Source organism: Oncorhynchus gorbuscha, linkage group LG13, assembly GCF_021184085.1.
Source record: "Oncorhynchus gorbuscha isolate QuinsamMale2020 ecotype Even-year linkage group LG13, OgorEven_v1.0, whole genome shotgun sequence".
Taxonomy (NCBI): Eukaryota; Metazoa; Chordata; class Actinopteri; order Salmoniformes; family Salmonidae; genus Oncorhynchus; species Oncorhynchus gorbuscha.
In genome coordinates this window covers 16,523,616-16,545,546 of record NC_060185.1, presented here as the reverse complement: position 1 = coordinate 16,545,546, position 21,931 = coordinate 16,523,616, and the positions used below count along the sequence as shown (strand labels likewise).

At 43.6% G+C, this 21,931-nt stretch overlaps 1 protein-coding gene across 1 annotated transcript in view; it reads left to right on the top strand.

Moving 5' to 3' along the window:
• LOC123992236 (phosphatidylinositol 3,4,5-trisphosphate 5-phosphatase 2A-like) overlaps window positions 1-21,931 on the top strand; it is a 74,684-nt gene that overhangs the window by 18,074 nt on the left and 34,679 nt on the right. Inside the window, exon 2 of the mRNA XM_046293418.1 lies at window positions 10,560-10,623. Coding sequence (XP_046149374.1) covers window positions 10,560-10,623 — 64 coding nt within the window. The remainder of the gene's footprint in view (window positions 1-10,559; window positions 10,624-21,931) is intronic.

Here is a 21,931-nt window from a genome sequence, read left to right as displayed (position 1 = left end):
ATTTATTGCTGCTGAAGTGAAAGCCATCCTCACTTGGGGAATGCTGCTTTTTAGTTAGTTTGTGACAGTATCAAAAATACATTTCGGATTGTTCTTATTTTCCTCAATTAAGTTGGAAAAATAGGATGATCGAGCAGCAGTAAGGGCTCGTCGTTACTGCATGGTACTGTCTTTCCAAGCTAGTCGGAAGACTTCCAGTTTGGTGTGGCGCCATTTCTGTTCCAATATTCTGGAAGATTCCTTCAGAGCTCGGCTATTTTCTGTATACCAGGGAGCTAGTTTCTTATGACAATGTTTTTAGTTTTTAGGGGTGCAACTGCATCTAGGGTATTGCACAAGATTAAATTGAGTTCCTCGGTTAGGTGGTTAACTGATTTTTGTCCTCTGACGTCCTTGTGTAGGCAGAGGGAGTCTGGAAGGGCATCAAGGAATCTTTGTGTTTTCTGGGAATTTATAGCACGACTTTTGATACTCCTTGGTTGGGGTCTGAGCAGATTATTTGTTGCAAACGTAATAAAATGGTGGTCCGATAGTCCAGGATTATGAGGAAAAACATTAAGATCCACAACATTTATTCCATGGGACAAAACTAGGTCCAGAGAATGACTGTGACAGTGAGTAGGTCCAGAGACATGTTGGACAAAACCCACTGAGTCGATGATGGCTCCGAAAGCCTTTTGGAGTGGGTCTGTGGACTTTTCCATGTGAATATTAAAGTCACCAAAAATTGGAATATTATCTGCTATGACTGCAAGGTCTGATAGGAATTCAGGGAACTCAGTGAGGAACGCTGTATATGGCCCAGGAGGCCTGTAAACAGTAGCTATAAAAAGTGATTGAGTAGGCTGCATAGATTTCATGACTGGAAGCTCAAAAGACGAAAACGTCATTTTTATTTTTGTAAATTGAAATTTGCTATCGTAAATGTTAGCAACACCTCTGCCTTTGCGGGATGCACGGGGATATGGTCACTAGTGTAACCAGGAGGTGAGGCCTCATTTAAAAACAGTAAATTAATCAGGCTTAAGCCATGTTTCAGTCAGGCCAATCACATCAAGATTATGATCAGTGATTAGTTCATTGACTATAACTGCCTTTGAAGTGAAGGATCTAACATTAAGTAGCCCTATTATGCGGTATCACCATCTCTTTCAATAATGGCAGGAATGGAGGAGATCTTTATCCTAGTGAGATTGCTAAGGCGAACACCGCCATGTTTAGTTTTGCCCAACCTAGGTCGAGGCACAGACACATTCTCAATGGGGATAGCTGAGCTGACTACACTGACTGTGCTAGTGGCAGACTCCACTAAGCTGGCAGGCTGGCTAACAGCCTGCTGCCTGGCCTGCACCCTATTTCATTGTGGAGCTAGAGGAGTTAGAGCCCTGTCTATGTTGGTAGATAAGGTGAGAGCACCCCTCCAGCTAGGATGGAGTCCGTCACTCCTCAGCAGGCCAGGCGTGGTCCTGTTTGTGGGTGAGTCCCAGAAAGAGGGCCAATTATCTACAAATTCTATCCTTTGGGAGGGGCAGAAAACAGTTTTCAACCAGCGATTGAGTTGTGGGACTCTGCTGTAGAGCTCATCAGTCCCCCTAACTGGGAGGGAGCCAGAGACAATTACTCGATGCCGACACATCTTTCTAGCAGATTTACACGCTGAAGCTATGTTGCGCTTGGTGACCTCTGACTGTTTCATCCTAACATCGTTGGTGCCGACGTGGATAACAATATCTCTATACTCTCTACACTCGCCAGTTTTAGCTTTAGCCAGCACCATCTTCAGATTAGCCTTAACGTTGGTAGCCCTGCCCCCTGGTAAACAGTGTATGATGTCTGGATGATTCGTTTTAAGTCTAATACTGCGGGTAATGGAGTCGCCAATGACTAGGGTTTTCAATATGTCAGACCTAATGGTGGGAAGCTTCGGCGTCTCAGACCCCGTAACGGGAGGAGCAGAGACAGGAGAAGGCTCGACCTCAGACTCCGACTCGCTGCTTAATGGGGAAAACCGGTTTAAAGTTTCTGTCGGCTGAATGAGCGACACCGGTTGAGCATTCCTACAGCATTTCCCTCCAGAAACCATGAGAAAGTTTTCTGGCTGCGGGGACCGTGCGAGGGGATTTATACTAACATTAATATCTATACTTACTGGTGGCACAGACGCTGTTTTATCCTTTCCTACACTGAAATTACTTTTGCCTAACGATTGTGTCTGAAGCTGGGCTGGCAGCACAGCTATCCTCGCCGTAAGGCGATCGTTCTCCTGTGTATTATGAGTACAGCGACAGCAATTAGAAGCATCATGTTAATGTTACTACTTAGCTTCGGCTGTTGGAAGTCCTGACAAACGACGTCCAGATAAAGCATCCAGAGTGAAAAAGTTTAATGAAAAAAAGTTGAGTGAGGGAAAAACTAAAAATATAAACGGTAATTAAAACGTAAAAAAAGGTGAAGTTGTCAGGTAGCAAAGTAAGGTTGGCAACAAAATGCACAGCAACACGTAAACAAGTCTGCAAGTTGTGACCGGAAAAGTATTCCTTGGTGTGAATGGGAAGGTGCACGTTGGTGGCAGAACAACAAGGGGTTGTTATAGAACGGCAGGAACAAAAGCCTCTTTTTACATGTTGCTTTTGAGTGCATTTCGCACTACTTTTGGATTATAATTGGATTTTAAGGCTCGTATGAATGTCCTGCTTCATATAATGTTTGTGTCATCATCGCAAATCAACTGCATTGAACTTTAAAAAACAACTTCAACCAGTAATATTGCTCTTTGGCTAGCTTTTGCTACAGCCTATATCAATGAACGTTAGCATTCTAGCTAACAACCGCTGCATCCAAAACAGTTATTTTGAAAAGATCACAACCAAATATAATCTTAGCGACTGTTCAAGCAAGAATCAAAACATAATTGTAAGTGTATGACAACCCCAAAATTAGAATGAATAAAAACATAAATCTAGGCTATGTTGAATATCTTTCTTACTGCCGCCAAGAGTCGCGCGCATCTGTGCATGATGTCAGTGTGTCGTGTGCTGGAAAGGGGTCTCTAGTTCTGAGCAGAGCATGCAGAGCATCTAATACATGCCTTTTAGGTCGCAGGATGGGGCTTGGGTGTGTGTAGGAGTGGGGGTTGTGCCTGTTGCTCTGCTCAGGGCCTGGGTGTATGTGTGTGATTGTCATATTGAGGTTCTCGTTGGGGGCATGGAAGGGGAAGGAGGGGTGCAGGCCTGACCTGGTGGAACCTACAGTATATGGGTTGTGTCCATGGTTGGTTTGGGAGGGTTGTGCTGTGCTGTGGTGTGCTGGATGTAAGTCGTCTCGGCATGGGTCCTCTCGGCGTGGGTCCTCTAGGTGCAGGTCCGTGAGGGGGCCTCGCAGGTCTGGGAAGGTGTCTCGCTGGTCTGGGTGGGGCATCCATTGCTCTGTTGCTCCTGTATGAGGTCCTGGGTCTGTGGTTGTGGGAAAGGTCTTTCTGGGCCCTTGCAAAAGTAGGGACTGCTGCTTTGTAGTGTTGGACCATGTCATAAAGGCTGTTCAAGTCCAGGATCGACTGGTCAGCCAGGTAAATATTTGGTTTTGAGGCACAGCCACGGGAAATGCTTGCGTTTAGCCGCTGTATAGTAGCAGGGTGAACGTCTTTTTGTGGTAGCAGGGTGGAGATAACCACTCATGTGTTGAGGAAAGTGGTAGCAGCCTTTTCTATCACTCAGTTGAGTGCTGTGGCCACCTTATCCTGTTGTGTTCTCAGGTCGTTTGTGCCTGTGTGTATTATTATGTGGCTGGTGAACATAGTTTATCCTCAGATAGAGTTTAGCCACTGTGTGTTTGGGGGGCGGTAACTCTCCTCTTGGGGTTGCTTGTCTGTGGGGGTGTGGACCGACTCACTTGGGGTGGGGGAGTCCTCGCGGAGAAAGATCTCCTCCTGCTGTGCTCTCTCTTTAATTCTGTAAAAGGCGTTTTGGAAGTTTCCAAATCACCACTGTTCCAACCGTGTACAAGTTGACAGAGGCTGTCTGAGTCTCAAGGTTCTTGTTTTACTCTGGTTTTCCTCCACCAATAGGTTGGATGGTATTTCCAGGTTCCGTGAGCTGTGCATGTTCGGCTGGTTATTGGTTTGCTATTAAGTTTGCTGGATAGTCCTCGGTGGTAGGAATCCTTCCAGGTTGTAGGTTTGGAGTTTTGATTTAAAGTGAAGGTTATGTTGTAGAGGGAAGTATCCCTCATAGGTCCTTGTGAAAAAAATCCAGTTGATCTAAATCCATCTTTTTGCAGAAAAGTTCTCTCTTCAATATGCTTTACTGGAAGGAAGGACAAGGTCAATGTTGCCCAAGCGAAGTGATATGATAGACATAAAACAGATACAATCCTAAGAATAGTAGATATAATACTAATGAAAATCAATATATACAGTACCAGTCAAAAGTTTGGACACAACTACTCATTCAAGGGTTTTTCTTTATTTGTACTATTTTCTACATTGTAGAATAATAGTGAAGACATCAAAACTGTGAAATAACACATATGGAATCATGTAGTAACCCAAAAAGGTTTAAACAAATCAAAATATACCTTATATTTGAGATTCTTCAAAGTAGCCAACCTTTGCCTTGATGACAGCTTTCCCTCAACTGGCTAGTCACCTGGAATGCATTTCAATTAACAGGTGTGCCTTGTCAAAATGTAATTTGTGAAATATCTTTCCTCCTTAATACGTTTGAGCCAATCAGTTGTGTTGTGTCAAGGTAGGGGTGGTATACAGAAGATAGCCCTGATTGGTAAAAGACCCAAGTCCATATTATGGTAAGAACAGCTCAAATAAGCAAAGAGAAATGACAGTCCATCATTACTTTAATACATGAAGGTCAGTCAATCTGGAAAATGTCAAGAATTTTGAAAGTTTCTTCAAGTGCAGTTGCAAAACGTGCTATGATGAAACTGTCTCTCGTGAGGACCGCCACAGCAAAGGAAGAGGATAAGTTCATTAGAGTTACCAGCCTCAGATTGCAGCCCAAATAAATGCTTCATAGAGTTCAAGTAACAGACACATCTCAACATCAACTGTTCAGAGGGGACTGTGTGAATCAGGTCTTCATGGTCGAATTGCTGCAAAGAAACCACTACTAAAGGACACCAATAAGAACAAGAGACTTGCTTGGGCCAAGAAACATCAGTAATGGACATTAGACCGGTGTAAATCAGATGGGGGATACCTAGTCAGTTGTTCAACAGAAAGGGGGATACCTAGTCAGTTGTTCAACAGAAAGGGGGATACCTAGTCAGTTGTTCAACAGAAAGGGGTATACCTAGTCAGTTGTTCAACAGAAAGGGGGATACCTAGTCAGTTGTTCAACAGAAAGGGGGATACCTAGTCAGTTGTTTAACAGAAAGGGGGATACCTAGTCAGTTGTTCAACAGAAAGGGGTATACCTAGTCAGTTGTTCAACAGAAAGGGGGATACCTAGTCAGTTGTTCAACAGAAAGGGGTATACCTAGTCAGTTGTTCAACAGAAAGGGGGATACCTAGTCAGTTGTTCAACAGAAAGGGGGATACCTAGTCAGTTGTTCAACAGAAAGGGGTATACCTAGTCAGTTGTTCAACAGAAAGGGGTATACCTAGTCAGTTGTTCAACAGAAAGGGGGATACCTAGTCAGTTGTTCAACAGAAAGGGGGATACCTAGTCAGTTGTTCAACAGAAAGGGGTATACCTAGTCAGTTGTTCAACAGAAAGGGGGATACCTAGTCAGTTGTTCAACAGAAAGGGGGATACCTAGTCAGTTGTTTAACAGAAAGGGGGATACCTAGTCAGTTGTTCAACAGAAAGGGGGATACCTAGTCAGTTGTTCAACAGAAAGGGGATACCTAGTCAGTTGTACAACTGAATGCATTCAACTGAAAAGTGTCTTCCGCATTTAACCCAACCCCTCTGAATCAGAGCGGTGCGGTCGGCTGCCTTAATCAACATCCACGTCTTCTGAACCCGGGGAACAGTGGGTTAACTGCCTTGCTCAGGGGAACAGTGGGTTAACTGCCTTGCTCAGGGGAACAGTGGGTTAACTGCCTTGCTCAGGGGAACAGTGGGTTAACTGCCTTGCTCAGGGGAACAGTGGGTTAACTGCCTTGCTCAGGGGAACAGTGGGTTAACTGCCTTGCTCAGGGGAACAGTGGGTTAACTGCCTTGCTCAGGGGAACAGTGGGTTAACTGCCTTGCTCAGGGAACAGTGTGTTAACTGCCTTGCTCAGGGGAACAGTGGGTTAACTGCCTTGCTCAGGGGAACAGTGGGTTAACTGCCTTGCTCAGGGGAACAGTGGGTTAACTGCCTTGCTCAGGGGAACAGTGGGTTAACTGCCTTGCTCAGGGGAACAGTGGGTTAACTGCCTTGCTCAGGGGAACAGTGGGTTAACTGCCTTGCTCAGGGGAACAGTGGGTTAACTGCCTTGCTCAGGGGAACAGTGGGTTAACTGCCTTGCTCAGGGGAACAGTGGGTTAACTGCCTTGCTCAGGGGAACAGTGGGTTAACTGCCTTGCTCAGGGGAACAGTGTGTTAACTGCCTTGCTCAGGGGAACAGTGTGTTAACTGCCATGCTCAGGGGAACAGTGTGTTAACTGCCTTGCTCATAGCCTACTGCACAAATCTTGGAAAGGCTTAGGATTTTTAAAGTGATTTTTTTATCTGAGTGGTAGATCTCATCTTGCATTTTGACTCAGAAAGTGATCTTGATTTGCTCAGCTACCACACGGCAAGCGGTACCGATGCACCAAGTCTGGAACCAACAGGACTCTGAACAGCTTTTATCCCCAAGAGAGTACTAAATAGTTAGTCCGGTTAGCTATTTAACTATCTGCATTGGCCCTCTTTTGACTCATCAAATACTCTGCTGCTACTGTTTATTATCAATCCTGTTGCCTAGTCACTTTACCCCTACCTTCATCTACATATCTACCTCAATTACCTGGTTCCCCTGCACATCATCTCAGCATTGGTACCCTGTGAATATAGCCAAGTTATTGTATTTATTCCTTGTGTTGTTATGTTTTTATTATTTTCTCTCTGCATTGTTGGGAAGGTCCTGTAAGTAAGCATTTCACTGTTAAGTCTACACCTGTTGTTTACAAAGAAAGAGAGAGAGAGACCCCTGGCCCAGATCTCAGCATGAAACTGTGTGTCAGGAGACGGGATGGGACACAGCACACACACACTGTATGCAAAAGGTATGGCAAACTCGGCTGTTTTGCATAGACAGCACTGCAGCACAGAGAGAAGTTGGAAGTTTACATACACCTTAGCCAAATACATTTAAACTCAGTTTTTCACAATTCCTGACATTTAATCCTAGTAAAAACTCACTGTCTTAGGTCAGTTAGGATAACCACTTTATTTTAAGAATGTGAAATGTCAGAATAATAGTAGAGAAAAGTATTTATTTCAGTTTTTATTTCTTTCATCACATTCCCAGAGGGTCAGAAGTTTACATACACTCAATTAGTATTTGGTAGCATTACCTTTAAATGGTTTAACTTAGGTCAAAGGTTTCGGGTAGCCTTCCACAAGCTTTCCACAATAAGTAGGGTGAATTTTGGCCCATTCCTCCTGACAGAGCTGGTGTAACTGAGTCAGGTTTGTGGGCCTCCTTGCTCACACACGCTTTTTCAGTTCTGCCCACAAATGTTCTATGGGATTGAGGTCAGGGCTTTGTGATGGCCACTCCAATACCTTGACTTTGTTGTACTTAAAGCCATTTTGCCACAACTGTGGAAGTATGCTTGGGGTCATTGTCCATTTGGAAGACCCATTTGCGACCAAGTTTTAACTTCCTGACAAATGCTGCCACCCCCGTGCTTCACAGTTGGGATGGTGTTCTTCGGCTTGCAAGCCTCCCCCTTTTTCCTCCAAACATAACGATGGTCATTATGGCCAAACAGTTCTATTTTTTTGTTTCATCGGACCAGAGGACATTTCTCCAAAAAGTATGATCTTTGTCCCCATGTGCAGTTGCAAACCGTAGTCTCGCTTTTTTATGGCGGTTTTGGAGCAGTGTCTTCTTCCTTGCTGAGCGGCCTTTCAGGTTATGTCAATATAGGACTTGTTTTACTGTGGATATAGATACTTTTATACCTGTTTCCTCCAGCATCTTCACAAGGTCCTTTGCTGCTGTCCTGGGATTGATTTGAACTTTTCGCACCACAGTACGTTCATCTCTAGGAGACAGAACATGTCTCCTTCCTGAGCGGTATGACGGCTGCATGATCCCATGGTGTTTATACTTGCATAGTATTGTTTGTACAGATGAACGTGGTACCTTCAGGATTTTTCTTCTGAGGTCTTGGCTGGTTTCTTTTGACTTTCCCATGATGTCAAGGAAAGAGGAACTGAGTTTGAAGGTAGGCCTTGAAATACATCAACAGGTACACCTCCAATTGACTCAAATTATGTCAATTAGCTTATCAGTAGCTTCTAAGCCATGCCATCATTTCTGGAATTTTCCAAGGTGTTTAAAGGCACAGTCAACTTATTGAATGTAAACTTCTGACCCACTGGAATTGTGATACAGTGAATGATAAGTGAAATAATATTTCTGTAAACAATTGTTAGAAAAATGACTTGTGTCATGCACAAAGTAGATGTCCTCACCGACTTGCCAAAACTAATTTGTGGAGTGGTTGAAAAACGAGGTTTAATGACTCCAACCTAAGTGTTTGTAAACAAGGTTTAATGACTCCAACCTAAGTGTTTGTAAATGAGGTTTAATGACTCCAACCTAAGTGTTTGTAAACAAGGTTTAATGACTCCAACCTAAGTGTTTGTAAACAAGGTTTAATGACTCCAACCTAAGTGTTTGTAAACAAGGTTTAATGACTCCAACCTAAGTGTTTGTAAATGAGGTTTAATGACTCCAACCTAAGTTTTTGTAAACAAGGTTTAATGACTCCAACCTAAGTGTTTGTAAACAAGGTTTAATGACTCCAACCTAAGTGTTTGTAAACAAGGTTTAATGACTCCAACCTAAGTGTTTGTAAACAAGGTTTAATGACTCCAACCTAAGTGTTTGTAAACAAGGTTTAATGACTCCAACCTAAGTGTTTGTAAACAAGGTTTAATGAATCCAACCTAAGTGTTTGTAAACAAGGTTTAATGACTCCAACCTAAAGTGTTTGTAAACAAGGTTTAATGACTCCAACCTAAGTGTTGTAATGAACTTCGTCTGTCGTTTGAAGAGAGTCAGACCGAAATGCAGCGTGTAGGTTACTCATGACTTTTAATGAAGAAAATAGCGGTACATGAAATAACTGAAAAATACAAAAACAACAAACGAGTGAAACTAATTACAGCCTATCTGGTGACTAACACATAGACAGGTACAATCGCCCACGAAATACAACGTGCACTCAGGCTGCCTAAATACGGTTCCCAATCCGAGACAACGAGAATCAGCTGACTCCAATTAGGAATCGCCTCAGGCAGCTAAGCCTAACTAGACACACCCCTACTAATACACACTCCTAATTAATACAAACCCCAATACGAAATACAACATATAAACCCATGTCACACCCTGGCCTACCCAAACATATAACAAAAACACAAGATACAATGACCAAGGCGTGATAAGTTTTGTAAACAAGGTTTAATGACTCCAACCTAAGTGTTTGTAAACAAGGTTTAATGACTCCAACCTAAGTGTTTGTAAACGAGGTTTAATGACTCCAACCTAAGTGTTTGTAAACGAGGTTTAATGACTCCTACCTAAGTGTTTGTAAACGAGGTTTAATGACTCCTACCTAAGTATTTGTAAACAAGGTTTAATGACTCCAACCTAAGTGTTTGTAAACTTCCCACTTCAACGGTAGGTGTTCTACCTTTCCTTGCCGTTGTGTTTAGCGGTGAGAGAGGTGAGTGTGAGTTCTAGCAGCGCTAATGCCATGTTCACTGTGTTTGACAGACAGCAACAGGTTGAAACTCCCTCCAAATCTCCCGTCTCTCACACACACACACACACACACACACACACACACACACACACACACACACACACACACACACACACACACACACACACACACACACACACACACACACACACACACACACACACACACACACACACACACACACACACACACACACACACACACACACACACTTTGCAGGGAATATGTCATTCCTGTGGTATCCATGAAAGTACTAATGCCATTTTCTCCCCCCTCCGTCCTCCCTTCTTCTCTCCCCTTGCTTCTAACTCCCCCTCACTCTATACTTCCCTCTCCCTCCCCCTCTCCCTCCCTCTCTTCTCTTCCCTTCTCTCCCCTTGCCTCTAACTCCTAACTCCCCCTCACTCTATACTTCCCTCTCCCTCCCCCTCCATCCTCCCTCCTTCTCTCCCCTTCTCTCCCCTTGCCTCTAACTCCTAACTCCCCCTCACTCTATACTTCCCTCTCCCTCCCCTCTCCCTCCCTCTCTTCTCTACCCTTCTCTCCCCTCGCCTCTAACTCCTAACTCCCCCCTCCCTCTATACTTCCCTCTCCCTCCCCCTCTCCCTCCCTCTCTTCTCTCTCTAGTTTCCAGAAGCATGTCCACACCTATAGGGTCCTACCAGATGAAGAGGGATTCTTGGCAGTCCAGGTACCACTATACACCGCCCTCCATACATACATGCACAGAACAGTGGGTGTTTTTCTATGCATACCTAGCATTATGGATGTAGCTGTTAGTATGTACATCTATATCTGTGGACGGCAGGCACTGTATATGTGTGTATGGTACGTGTATGTGTGTCTGGATCAGTAGTAACTGGCAGGCTCTGGTGCTTGTGTTGGCTCTGTGCTCACACACACACACACACACACACACACACACACACACACACACACACACACACACACACACACACACACACACACACACACACACACACACACACACACACACACACACACACACACACACACACACACACACACACACACACACACACAGCGGCCTCTTTGTGCTCTGTGTCCAGCAGCTGGGGGAGTCACCAATCCCCTCCCCTTGCAACATACATACACATACACACTCAAATACTGTAATACCTAACCCTAAGTACACCCCACTAATCCCCCTTCCAGTACCCCTCCTCTGCTGGTCTCATGCCTGGAATCCACACTGATAGCTTTCACAAATAATTTGATTTACCCAGTGCTTCAGTGAAATGAAACGTCACTCAAACGGAGTGAATGTGGCTGCCAGGTTCCCCACCCGTTCACAGCTGAGGGCCTTTTGCTGAGGGCCTTCAGCAGCATATGAGCCATCAGCATATGAGCCATCAGCATATGAGCCATCAGCATATGAGCCATCAGCATATGAGCCATCAGCATATGAGCCAGCAGCATATGAGCCATCAGCATATGAGCCATCAGCATATGAGCCAGCAGCATATGAGCCATCAGCATATGAGCCAGCAGCATATGAGCCAGCAGCATATGAGCCAGCAGCATATGAGCCAGCAGCATACCACCCTGCATCCCACTGCTGGCTTTCCTCTGAAGCTTAAGCAGGGTTGGTCCTGGTCAGTCTCTGGACGGGAGACCAGATGCTGCTGGAAGTGTTGTTGGAGGGTTAGTAGTAGGAACCCCTTCTTTAGAGTAGGGGGGCTAACCACAGTGTCCTGGCTAAATTCCTAATCTGGCCCTCATATCATCACGGTCACCTAATCATCCCCAGTTTACAATTGGCTCATTCACCCCCCCCCCTCCTCTCCTCTGTAACTATTCCCCAGGTTGTTGCTGTACATGAGCATGTGTTCTCAGTCGACTTACCTGGTAAAATAAGAGTTAAATCAAATAACATTTAAAAAAACTCCACCCACAAATATCAATGAACAGAAAGTGATTGTACACACTCTCAGACTCTCTGAACTACCCCACCAAGACTTATATACTACCTACCTATCACTATACTACTTACCTATCACTATACTACCTACCTATCACTATACTACTTACCTATCAATATACTACCTACCTATCACTATACTACCTACCTATCAATATACTACCTACCTATAAATATACTACCTACCTATCTATATACTACCTACCTATCTATATACTACCTACCTATCTATATACTACCTACCTATCTATATACTACCTACCAATCTATATACTACCTACCTATAAATATACTACTTACCAATCTATATACTACCTACCTATAAATATACTACCTACCTATCAATATACTACCTACCAATCTATATACTACCTACCTATAAATATACTACTTACCAATCTATATACTACCTACCTATAAATATACTACCTACCTATCAATATACTACCTACCTATCTATATACTACCTACCTATCTATATACTACCTACCTATAAATATACTACTTACCAATCTATATACTACCTACCTATAAATATACTACCTACCTATAAATATACTACTTACCAATCTATATACTACCTACCTATCAATATACTACCTACCTATAAATATACTACCCACCTATCTATATACTACCTACCTATCAATATACTACCTACCTATCAATATACTACCTACCTATCAATATACTACCTACCTATAAATATACTACCTACCTATCTATATACTACCTACCGATAAATATACTACCTACCTATCTATATACTACCTACCTATCAATATACTACCTACCTATCACTATACTACCTACCTATCTATATACTACCTACCTATAAATATACTACCTACCGTACCTATCACTATACTACCTACCTATCTATATACTTCCTACCTATAAATATACTACCTACCTATCTATATACTACCTACCAATAAATATACTACCTACCAAAAAATATACTACCTACCCTATCTATATACTACCTACCTATCTATATACTACCTACCTATAAATATACTACTTACCAATCTATATACTACCTACCTATAAATATACTACCTACCTATCAATATACTACCTACCAATCTATATACTACCTACCTATAAATATACTACTTACCAATCTATATACTACCTACCTATAAATATACTACCTACCTATCAATATACTACCTACCTATCTATATACTACCTACCTATCTATATACTACCTACCTATAAATATACTACTTACCAATCTATATACTACCTACCTATAAATATACTACCTACCTATAAATATACTACTTACCAATCTATATACTACCTACCTATAAATATACTACCTACCTATCAATATACTACCTACCTATCAATATACTACCTACCTATCTATATACTACCTACCTATAAATATACTACCTACCTATAAATATACTACCTACCTATCTATATACTACCTACCAATAAATATACTACCTACCTATCTATATACTACCTACCTATCTATATACTACCTACCTATCAATATACTACCTACCTATAAATATACTACCCACCTATCTATATACTACCTACCTATCAATATACTACCTACCTATCAATATACTACCTACCTATCAATATACTACCTACCTATAAATATACTACCTACCTATCTATATACTACCTACCGATAAATATACTACCTACCTATCTATATACTACCTACCTATCAATATACTACCTACCTATCACTATACTACCTACCTATCTATATACTACCTACCTATAAATATACTACCTACCGTACCTATCACTATACTACCTACCTATCTATATACTTCCTACCTATAAATATACTACCTACCTATCTATATACTACCTACCAATAAATATACTACCTACCAAAAAATATACTACCTACCCTATCTATATACTACCTACCTATCTATATACTACCTACCTATCTACTGTATGTGTCGAACTGCTTTGCTTTATCTTGGCCAGGTTGCAATTGTAAATGAGAACTTGTTCTCAACTTGCCTACCTGGTTAAATAAAGGTGAAATAAATCAAATCTAAATATTTGATTTGATTTAACTTATATACTATTTACAGTTGAAGTCGGAAGTTTGCATACACTTGGAGTCATTAAAACTAGTTTTTCAACCACTCCACACATTTCTTGTTAATTATCAAACTATCGTTTTGGCAAGTCGGTTAGGACATCTACTTTGTGCAAAACACAAGTAATTTTTCCAACAATTGTTTACAGACAGATTATTTCACTTATAATTCACTGTATCACAATTCCAGTGGTCAGAAGTTTACATACACTAAGTTGACTGTGCCTTTAAACAGCTTGGACAATTCCAGAAAATTATGTCCTGGCTTCAGAAGCTTTTGAGTCGATTGGAGGTGTACCTGTGGATGAATTTCAAGGCCTAACTTCAAACTCAGTGCTTCTTTGCTTGACATCATGGGGAAATCTAAATAAATCATCCAAGACCTCAGAAAAATAATTGTAGACCTCCACAAGTCTGGTTCATCCTTGGGAGCAATTTCCAAACGCCTGGCGGTACCACACTCATCTGTACAAACAATAGTACACAAGTATAAACACCATGGGACCACGCAGCCATCATAAAACACAGGAAGGAGACGCGTTCTGTCTCCAAGAGATGAAGGTACTTTGTTGCGAAAAGTGCAAATCAATCCCAGAAAAACAGCAAAGGACCTTGTGAAGATGCTGGAGGAAACAAGTACAAAAGTATCTATATCCACAGTAAAACGAGTCCTATATCGACATAACCTGAAAGGCCGCTCAGCAAGGAAGAAGCCACTGCTCCAAAACCGCCATAAAAAAGCCAGACTACGGTTTGCAACTGCACTCATACTTTTTGGAGAAATGTCCTCTGGTCTGATGAAACAAAAATATAACTGTTTGGCCATAATGACCATCGTTATGTTTGGAGGAAAAAAGGGAAGTCTTGCAAGCTGAAGAACACCATCCCAACCGTGAAGCAAGGGGGTGGCAGCATCATGTTGTGGGGTGCTTTGTTGCAGGAGGGACTGGTGCACTTCACAAAATAGATGGCATCATGAGGAGGGGAAATTATGTGGATATATTGAAGCCACATATCAAGACATCACTCAGGAAATTAATGGGTCTTCCAAATGGACAATGACCCCAAGCATACTTCCAAAGTTGTGGCAAAATGGCTTAAAGACAACAAAGTCCAGGTATTGGAGTGGCCATCACAAAGCCCTGACCTCAATCCTATAGAAAAGTTGTGGGCAGAACTGAAAAAGTGTGTGCGAGCAAGGAGGCCTACAAGCCTGACTCAGTTACACCAGCTCTGTCAGGAGGAATGGGCCAAAATTCACCCAACATATTGTGGGAAGCTTGTGGAAGGCTACCTGAAACGTTTGACCCAAGTTAAACCATTTAAAGGCAATGCTACTAAATACTAATTGAGTGTATGTAAACTTCTGACCCACTGGGAATGTGATGAAACAAATTAAAGCTGAAATAAATAATTATCTCTACTATTATTCTGACATTTCACATTCTTAAAATAAAGTGGTGATCCTAACTGACCTAAGACAGGATTTGTTCCTTGGATTATTTTTTTATTTCACCTTTATTTAACCAGGTAGGCTAGTTGAGAACACCTTTATTTAACCAGGTAGGCTAGTTGAGAACACCTTTATTTAACCAGGTAGGCTAGTTGAGAACACCTTTATTTAACCAGGTAGGCTAGTTGAGAACACCTTTATTTAACCAGGTAGGCTAGTTGAGAACACCTTTATTTAACCAGGTAGGCTAGTTGAGAACACCTTTATTTAACCAGGTAGGCTAGTTGAGAACACCTTTATTTAACCAGGTAGGCTAGTTGAGAACACCTTTATTTAACCAGGTAGGCTAGTTGAGAACACCTTTATTTAACCAGGTAGGCTAGTTGAGAACACCTTTATTTAACCAGGTAGGCTAGTTGAGAACACCTTTATTTAACCAGGTAGGCTAGTTGAGAACACCTTATTTAACCAGGTAGGCTAGTTGAGAACACCTTTATTTAACCAGGTAGGCTAGTTGAGAACACCTTTATTTAACCAGGTAGGCTAGTTGAGAACAAGTTCTCATTTGCAACTGCGACCTGGCCAAGATAAAGCATAGCAGTGTGAACAGACAACACAGAGTTACACATGGAGTAAACAATTAACAAGTCAATAACACAGTAGAAAAAAAGGGAGTCTATATACAATGTGTGCAAAAGGCATGAGGAGGTAGGCGAATAATTACAATTTTGCAGATTAACACTGGAGTGATAAATGATCAGATGGTCATGTACAGGTAGAGATATTGGTGTGCAAAAAAGCAGAAAAGTAAATAAATAAAAACAGTGTGGGGATGAGGTAGGTGAAAATGGGTGGGCTATTTACCAATAGACTATGTACAGCTGCAGCGATCGGTTAGCTGCTCAGATAGCTGATGTTTGAAGTTGGTGAGGGAGATAAAAGTCTCCAACTTCAGCGATTTTTGCAATTCGTTCCAGTCACAGGCAGCAGAGTACTGGAACGAAAGGCAGCCAAATGAGGTGTTGGCTTTAGGGATGATCAGTGAGATACACCTGCTGGAGCGCGTGCTACGGATGGGTGTTGCCATCGTGACCAGTGAACTGAGATAAGGCGGAGCTTTACCTAGCATGGACTTGTAGATGACCTGGAGCCAGTGGGTCTGGCGACGAATATGTAGCGAGGGCCAGCCGACTAGAGCATACAAGTCGCAGTGGTGGGTGGTATAAGGTGCTTTAGTGACAAAACGGATGGCACTGTGATAAACTGCATCAAGTTTGCTGAGTAGAGTGTTGGAAGCAATTTTGTAGATGACATCGCCAAAGTCGAGGATCGGTAGGATAGTCAGTTTTACTAGGGTAAGATTGGCGGCGTGAGTGAAGGAGGCTTTGTTGCGGAATAGAAAGCCGACTCTTGATTTGATTTTCGATTGGAGATGTTTGATATGAGTCTGGAAGGAGAGTTTGCAGTCTAGCCAGACACCTAGGTACTTATAGATGTCCACATATTCAAGGTCGGAACCATCCAGGGTGGTGATGCTAGTCGGGCATGTGGGTGCAGGCAGCGATCGGTTGAAAAGCATGCATTTGGTTTTACTAGCGTTTAAGAGCAGTTGGAGGCCACGGAAGGAGTGTTGTATGGCATTGAAGCTCGTTTGGAGGTTAGATAGCGCAGTGTCCAATGACGGGCCGAAAGTATATAGAATGGTGTCGTCTGCGTAGAGGTGGATCAGGGAATCGCCCGCGCAAGAGCAACATCATTGATATATACAGAGAAAAGAGTCTGCCCGAGAATTGAACCCTGTGGCACCCCCATAGAGACTGCCAGAGGACCGGACAGCATGCCCTCCGATTTGACACACTGAACTCTGTCTGCAAAGTAATTGGTGAACCAGGCAAGGCAGTCATCCGAAAAACCGAGGCTACTGAGTCTGCCGATAAGAATATGGTGATTGACAGAGTCGAAAGCCTTGGCAAGGTCGATGAAAACGGCCGCACAGTACTGTCTTTTATCGATGGCGGTTATGATATCGTTTAGTACCTTGAGTGTGGCTGAGGTGCACCCGTGACCGGCTCGGAAACCAGATTGCACAGCGGAGAAGGTACGGTGGGATTCGAGATGGTCAGTGACCTGTTTGTTAACTTGGCTTTCGAAGATCTTAGATAGGCAGGGCAGGATGGATATAGGTCTGTAACAGTTTGTGTCCAGGGTGTCTCCCCCTTTGAAGAGGGGGATGACTGCGGCAGCTTTCCAATCCTTGGGGATCTCAGACGATATGAAAGAGAGGTTGAACAGGCTGGTAAATAGGGGTTGCGACAATGGCGGCGGATAGTTTCAGAAATAGCGGGTCCAGATTGTCAAGCCCAGCTGATTTATACGGGTCCAGTTTTTGCAGCTCTTTCAGAACATCTGCTATCTGGATTTGGGTAAAGGAGAACCTGGAGAGGCTTGGGCGAGGAGCTGCGGGGGGGGTGGAGCTGTTGGCCGAGGTTGGAGTAGCCAGGCGGAAGGCATGGCCAGCCGTTGAGAAATGCTTGTTGAAGTTTTCGATAATCATGGATTTATCGGTGGTGACCGTGTTACCTAGCCTCAGTGCAGTGGGCAGCTGGGAGGAGGTGCTCTTGTTCTCCATGGACTTCACAGTGTCCCAGAACTTTTTGGAGTTGGAGCTACAGGATGCAAACTTCTGCCTGAAGAAGCTGACCTTAGCTTTCCTGACTGACTGTGTGTATTGGTTCCTGACTTACCTGAACAGTTGCATATCGCGGGGACTATTCGATGCTATTGCAGTCCGCCACAGGATGTTTTTGTGCTGGTCGAGGGCAGTCAAGTCTGGAGTGAACCAAGGTCTGTATCTGTTCTTAGTTCTGCATTTTTTGAACGGCGCATGCTTATCTAAAATGGTGAGGAAGTTACTTTTAAAGAATGACCAGGCATCCTCAACTGACGGGATGAGGTCAATATCCTTCCAGGATACCCGGGCCACGTCGATTAGAAAGGCCTGCTCACAGAAGTGTTTTAGGGAGCGTTTGACAGTGATGAGGGGTGGTCGTTTGACTGCGGCTCCGTAGCGGATACAGGCAATGAGGCAGTGATCGCTGAGATCCTGGTTGAAGACAGCGGAGGTGTATTTGGAGGGCCAGTTGGTCAGGATGACGTCTATGAGGGTGCCCTTGCTTACAGAGTTGGGGTTGTACCTGGTGGGTTCCTTGATTATTTGTGTGAGATTGAGGGCATCTAGCTTAGATTGTAGGACTGCCGGGGTGTTAAGCATATCCCAGTTTAGGTCACCTAACAGAACAAACTCTGAAGCTAGATGGGGGGCGATCAATTCACAAATGGTGTCCAGGGCACAGCTGGGAGCTGAGGGGGGTCGGTAGCAGGCGGCAACAGTGAGAGACTTATTTCTGGAGAGAGTGTTTTTCAAAATTAGTAGTTCGAACTGTTTGGGTATGGACCTGGAAAGTATGACATTACTTTGCAGGCTATCTCTGCAGTAGACTGCAACTCCTCCCCCTTTAGCAGTTCTATCTTGACGGAAGATGTTATAGTTGGGTATGAACATTTTTGGTGGCCTTCCTGAGCCAGGATTCAGACACGGCAAGGACATCAGGGTTAGCAGAGTGTGATAAAGCAGTGAGTAAAACAAACTTAGGGAGGAGGCTTCTGATGTTGACATGCATGAAACCAAGGCTTTTTCGATCAAATAAGTCAACAAATGAGGGTGCCTGGGGACATGCAGGGCCTGGGTTTACCTCCACATCACCCGCGGAACAGAGAAGGAGTAGTATGAGGGTGCGGCTAAAGGCTATCAAAACTGGTCGCCTAGAGCGTTGGGGACAGAGAATAAGAGGAGCAGGTTTCTGGGCATGGTAGAATATATTCAGGGCATAATGCACAGACAGGGGTATGGTGGGGTGCGGGTACAGCGGAGGTAAGCCCAGGCACTGGGTGATGATGAGAGAGGTTGTATCTCTGGACATGCTGGTTGTAATGGGTGAGGTCACCGCATGTGTGGGAGGTGGGACAAAGGAGGTATCAGGGGTATAAAGAGTGGAACTAGGGGCTCCATTGTGAACTAAAACAATGATAACTAACCTGAGCAACAGTATACAAGGCATATTGACATTTGAGAGAGACATACAGCGAGGCATACAGTAATCACAGGTGTTGAATTGGGAAAGCTAGCTAAAACAGTAGGTGAGACAACAACAGCTAATCAGCTAGCACAACAACAGCAGGTAAAATGGCGTTGACTAGGCAACGGGTCGACAGATAAAACAAACAAGCAGAATGGAGTACCGTGATTAATGGACAGTCCAGCGTACATCAGCTATGTAGCCAAGTGATCAATGTCCAGGGGGCAGCGGTGGATGGGGCAGGGAAGCTGGACTGGCGAGTGTTATCCAGGTTAAAAAACTAACAATGACTAAATAGCTTGTAGCTAGTTAGCTGGTTAGCTTCTGGAGGTTCTTGAGTGTGTTCTAAAAATTAAAAATAATAGCGATTCCGTATCACATTGGGTGAGGCAGGTTTCCGGTAGGTATAAACAATTTTAAAATCGGAAAGAGATAGAAAGTACATATGGGTCCAGTGAGTGTTTGGGACGCGGCGATGCAGACGGTTAGCAGGCCTGTGCTAACAAGCTAACAGTTAACAGGCCGGGGTAAACAAGGTAGCAGTTAGCGGACCAGGGCTAACAAGCTAGCAGTTAGCAGGCCAAATTAGCAAGCAAGGAGATAGCAAGGGCTAGAGAGTTAGCCTTTGGGGGACGTCGCGATGGGGTGAGTCTGTTTATTCCTCTTCATGCGGTGACATCGATAGACCGGTCAGCAATTGTGAAAAACTGAGTTTAAATGTATTTGGCTAAGGTGTATGTAAACTTCTGACTTCAACTGTATGTGGCAGGGTCTACAGACAATCAAGTAATACAAAAGGAAAACCAGCCCTGTCGCGTACACCGACATCTTGCTTCCAAACAAACTTAACACCTTCTTTGCCCGCTTTGAGGATAGTAGTGTCAACGACGCGGCCTGCTACCAAGGACTGTGGCTTCTCCTTCTCTGTGGCCGAAGTGAGTAAGATATTTAAACGTGTTAACCCCCGCAAGGCAGCAGGCTCAGACGGCATCCCTCGCCGCATCCTCAGAGCATGCGCAGACCAGCTGGCTGGTGTGTTTACGGACATTTTCAATCAATCCCTATCCCAGTCTGCTATCCCCACATGCTTCAAGATGGCCACCATTGTTCCTGTACCCAAGAATGCAAAGGTAACTGAACTAAATGGCTATTGCCCCGTAGCACTCACTTCTGTCGTATTGAAGTGCTTGAGTACCTAGTAAAGGATAATATAACCTCCACCTTACCTGCCACCATAGACCCACTTCAATCTGCTTACTGCCCAAATAAGTCCACAGACAATGCAATCACCATCACACTGTACACTGCCCTGTCCCATCTTGACAAGAGGAATACCTATGTAAGAATGCTGTTCATTGACTACTGCTCAGGGTCCTGGATCTCAACCCCACCCTGTGCAACTGGATCCTGGACTTCCTGATCTGCCGACCCCAGGTAGTGAAGGTAGGAAAACAACATCTCCACTTCACTGATCCTCAACAGTAGTGTCAGGAAAATAACCTCACTCTATGTCAACAAAACAAAGGAGATGATCGTGGACTCCAGGACACAGCAGAGGGAGCACCCCCCTATCCACATCGACGGGACAGTAGTGGAGAAGCTGGAAAGTTTCAAGTTCCTCAGCGTACATATCACTGACAAACTGAAATAGTCCACCCACACAGACAGTGTGGTGAAGAAGGCGCAGCAGTGCCTCTTCAACCTCAGGAGGCTGAAGAATTGTGTATTGTCACCTAAAACCCTCACAAACCTTACAAATGCACAATTGAGAGCATGCTGTCAGGTTGTATCACCGCCTGGTACGGCAACTGCACCGCCCACAACCACAGGGCTCTCTAGAGGGTGGTGAGGTCTGCACAACGCATCACCGAGGGCAAACTACCTGCCTTCCAGGACACCTACAGCACCCGATGTCACAGGAAGGTCAAAAAGACAATCAAGGACAACAACCACCCAAGCCACTGCCTGTTTAGCCCGCTACCATCCAGCAGGCGAGGTCAGTACAGGTGCATCAAAGCTGGGACCAAGAAACTGAAAAACAGATTCTATCTCAAGGCCATCAGACTGCTAAACAGCCATCACTAGCACAGAGTGGCTGCTGCCTACATACAGACTTGAAATCATTGGCCACTTTAATAAATGGAACACTAGTCACTTTAATAATCCCACTTTAGCAATGTTAACATATCTTATATTACTCATCTCATATGTATATACTGTATTCTGTACGATCTATTGCCTATGCCGCTCTGACATTGCTTATATTTATATTCATATATTCTTATTCCATTCATTTTACTTAGATTTGTGTGTATTAGGTATTTGTTGTGTAATTGTTAGATATGAATGTTATGCATTGCTGAACTGTCGGAACTAGAA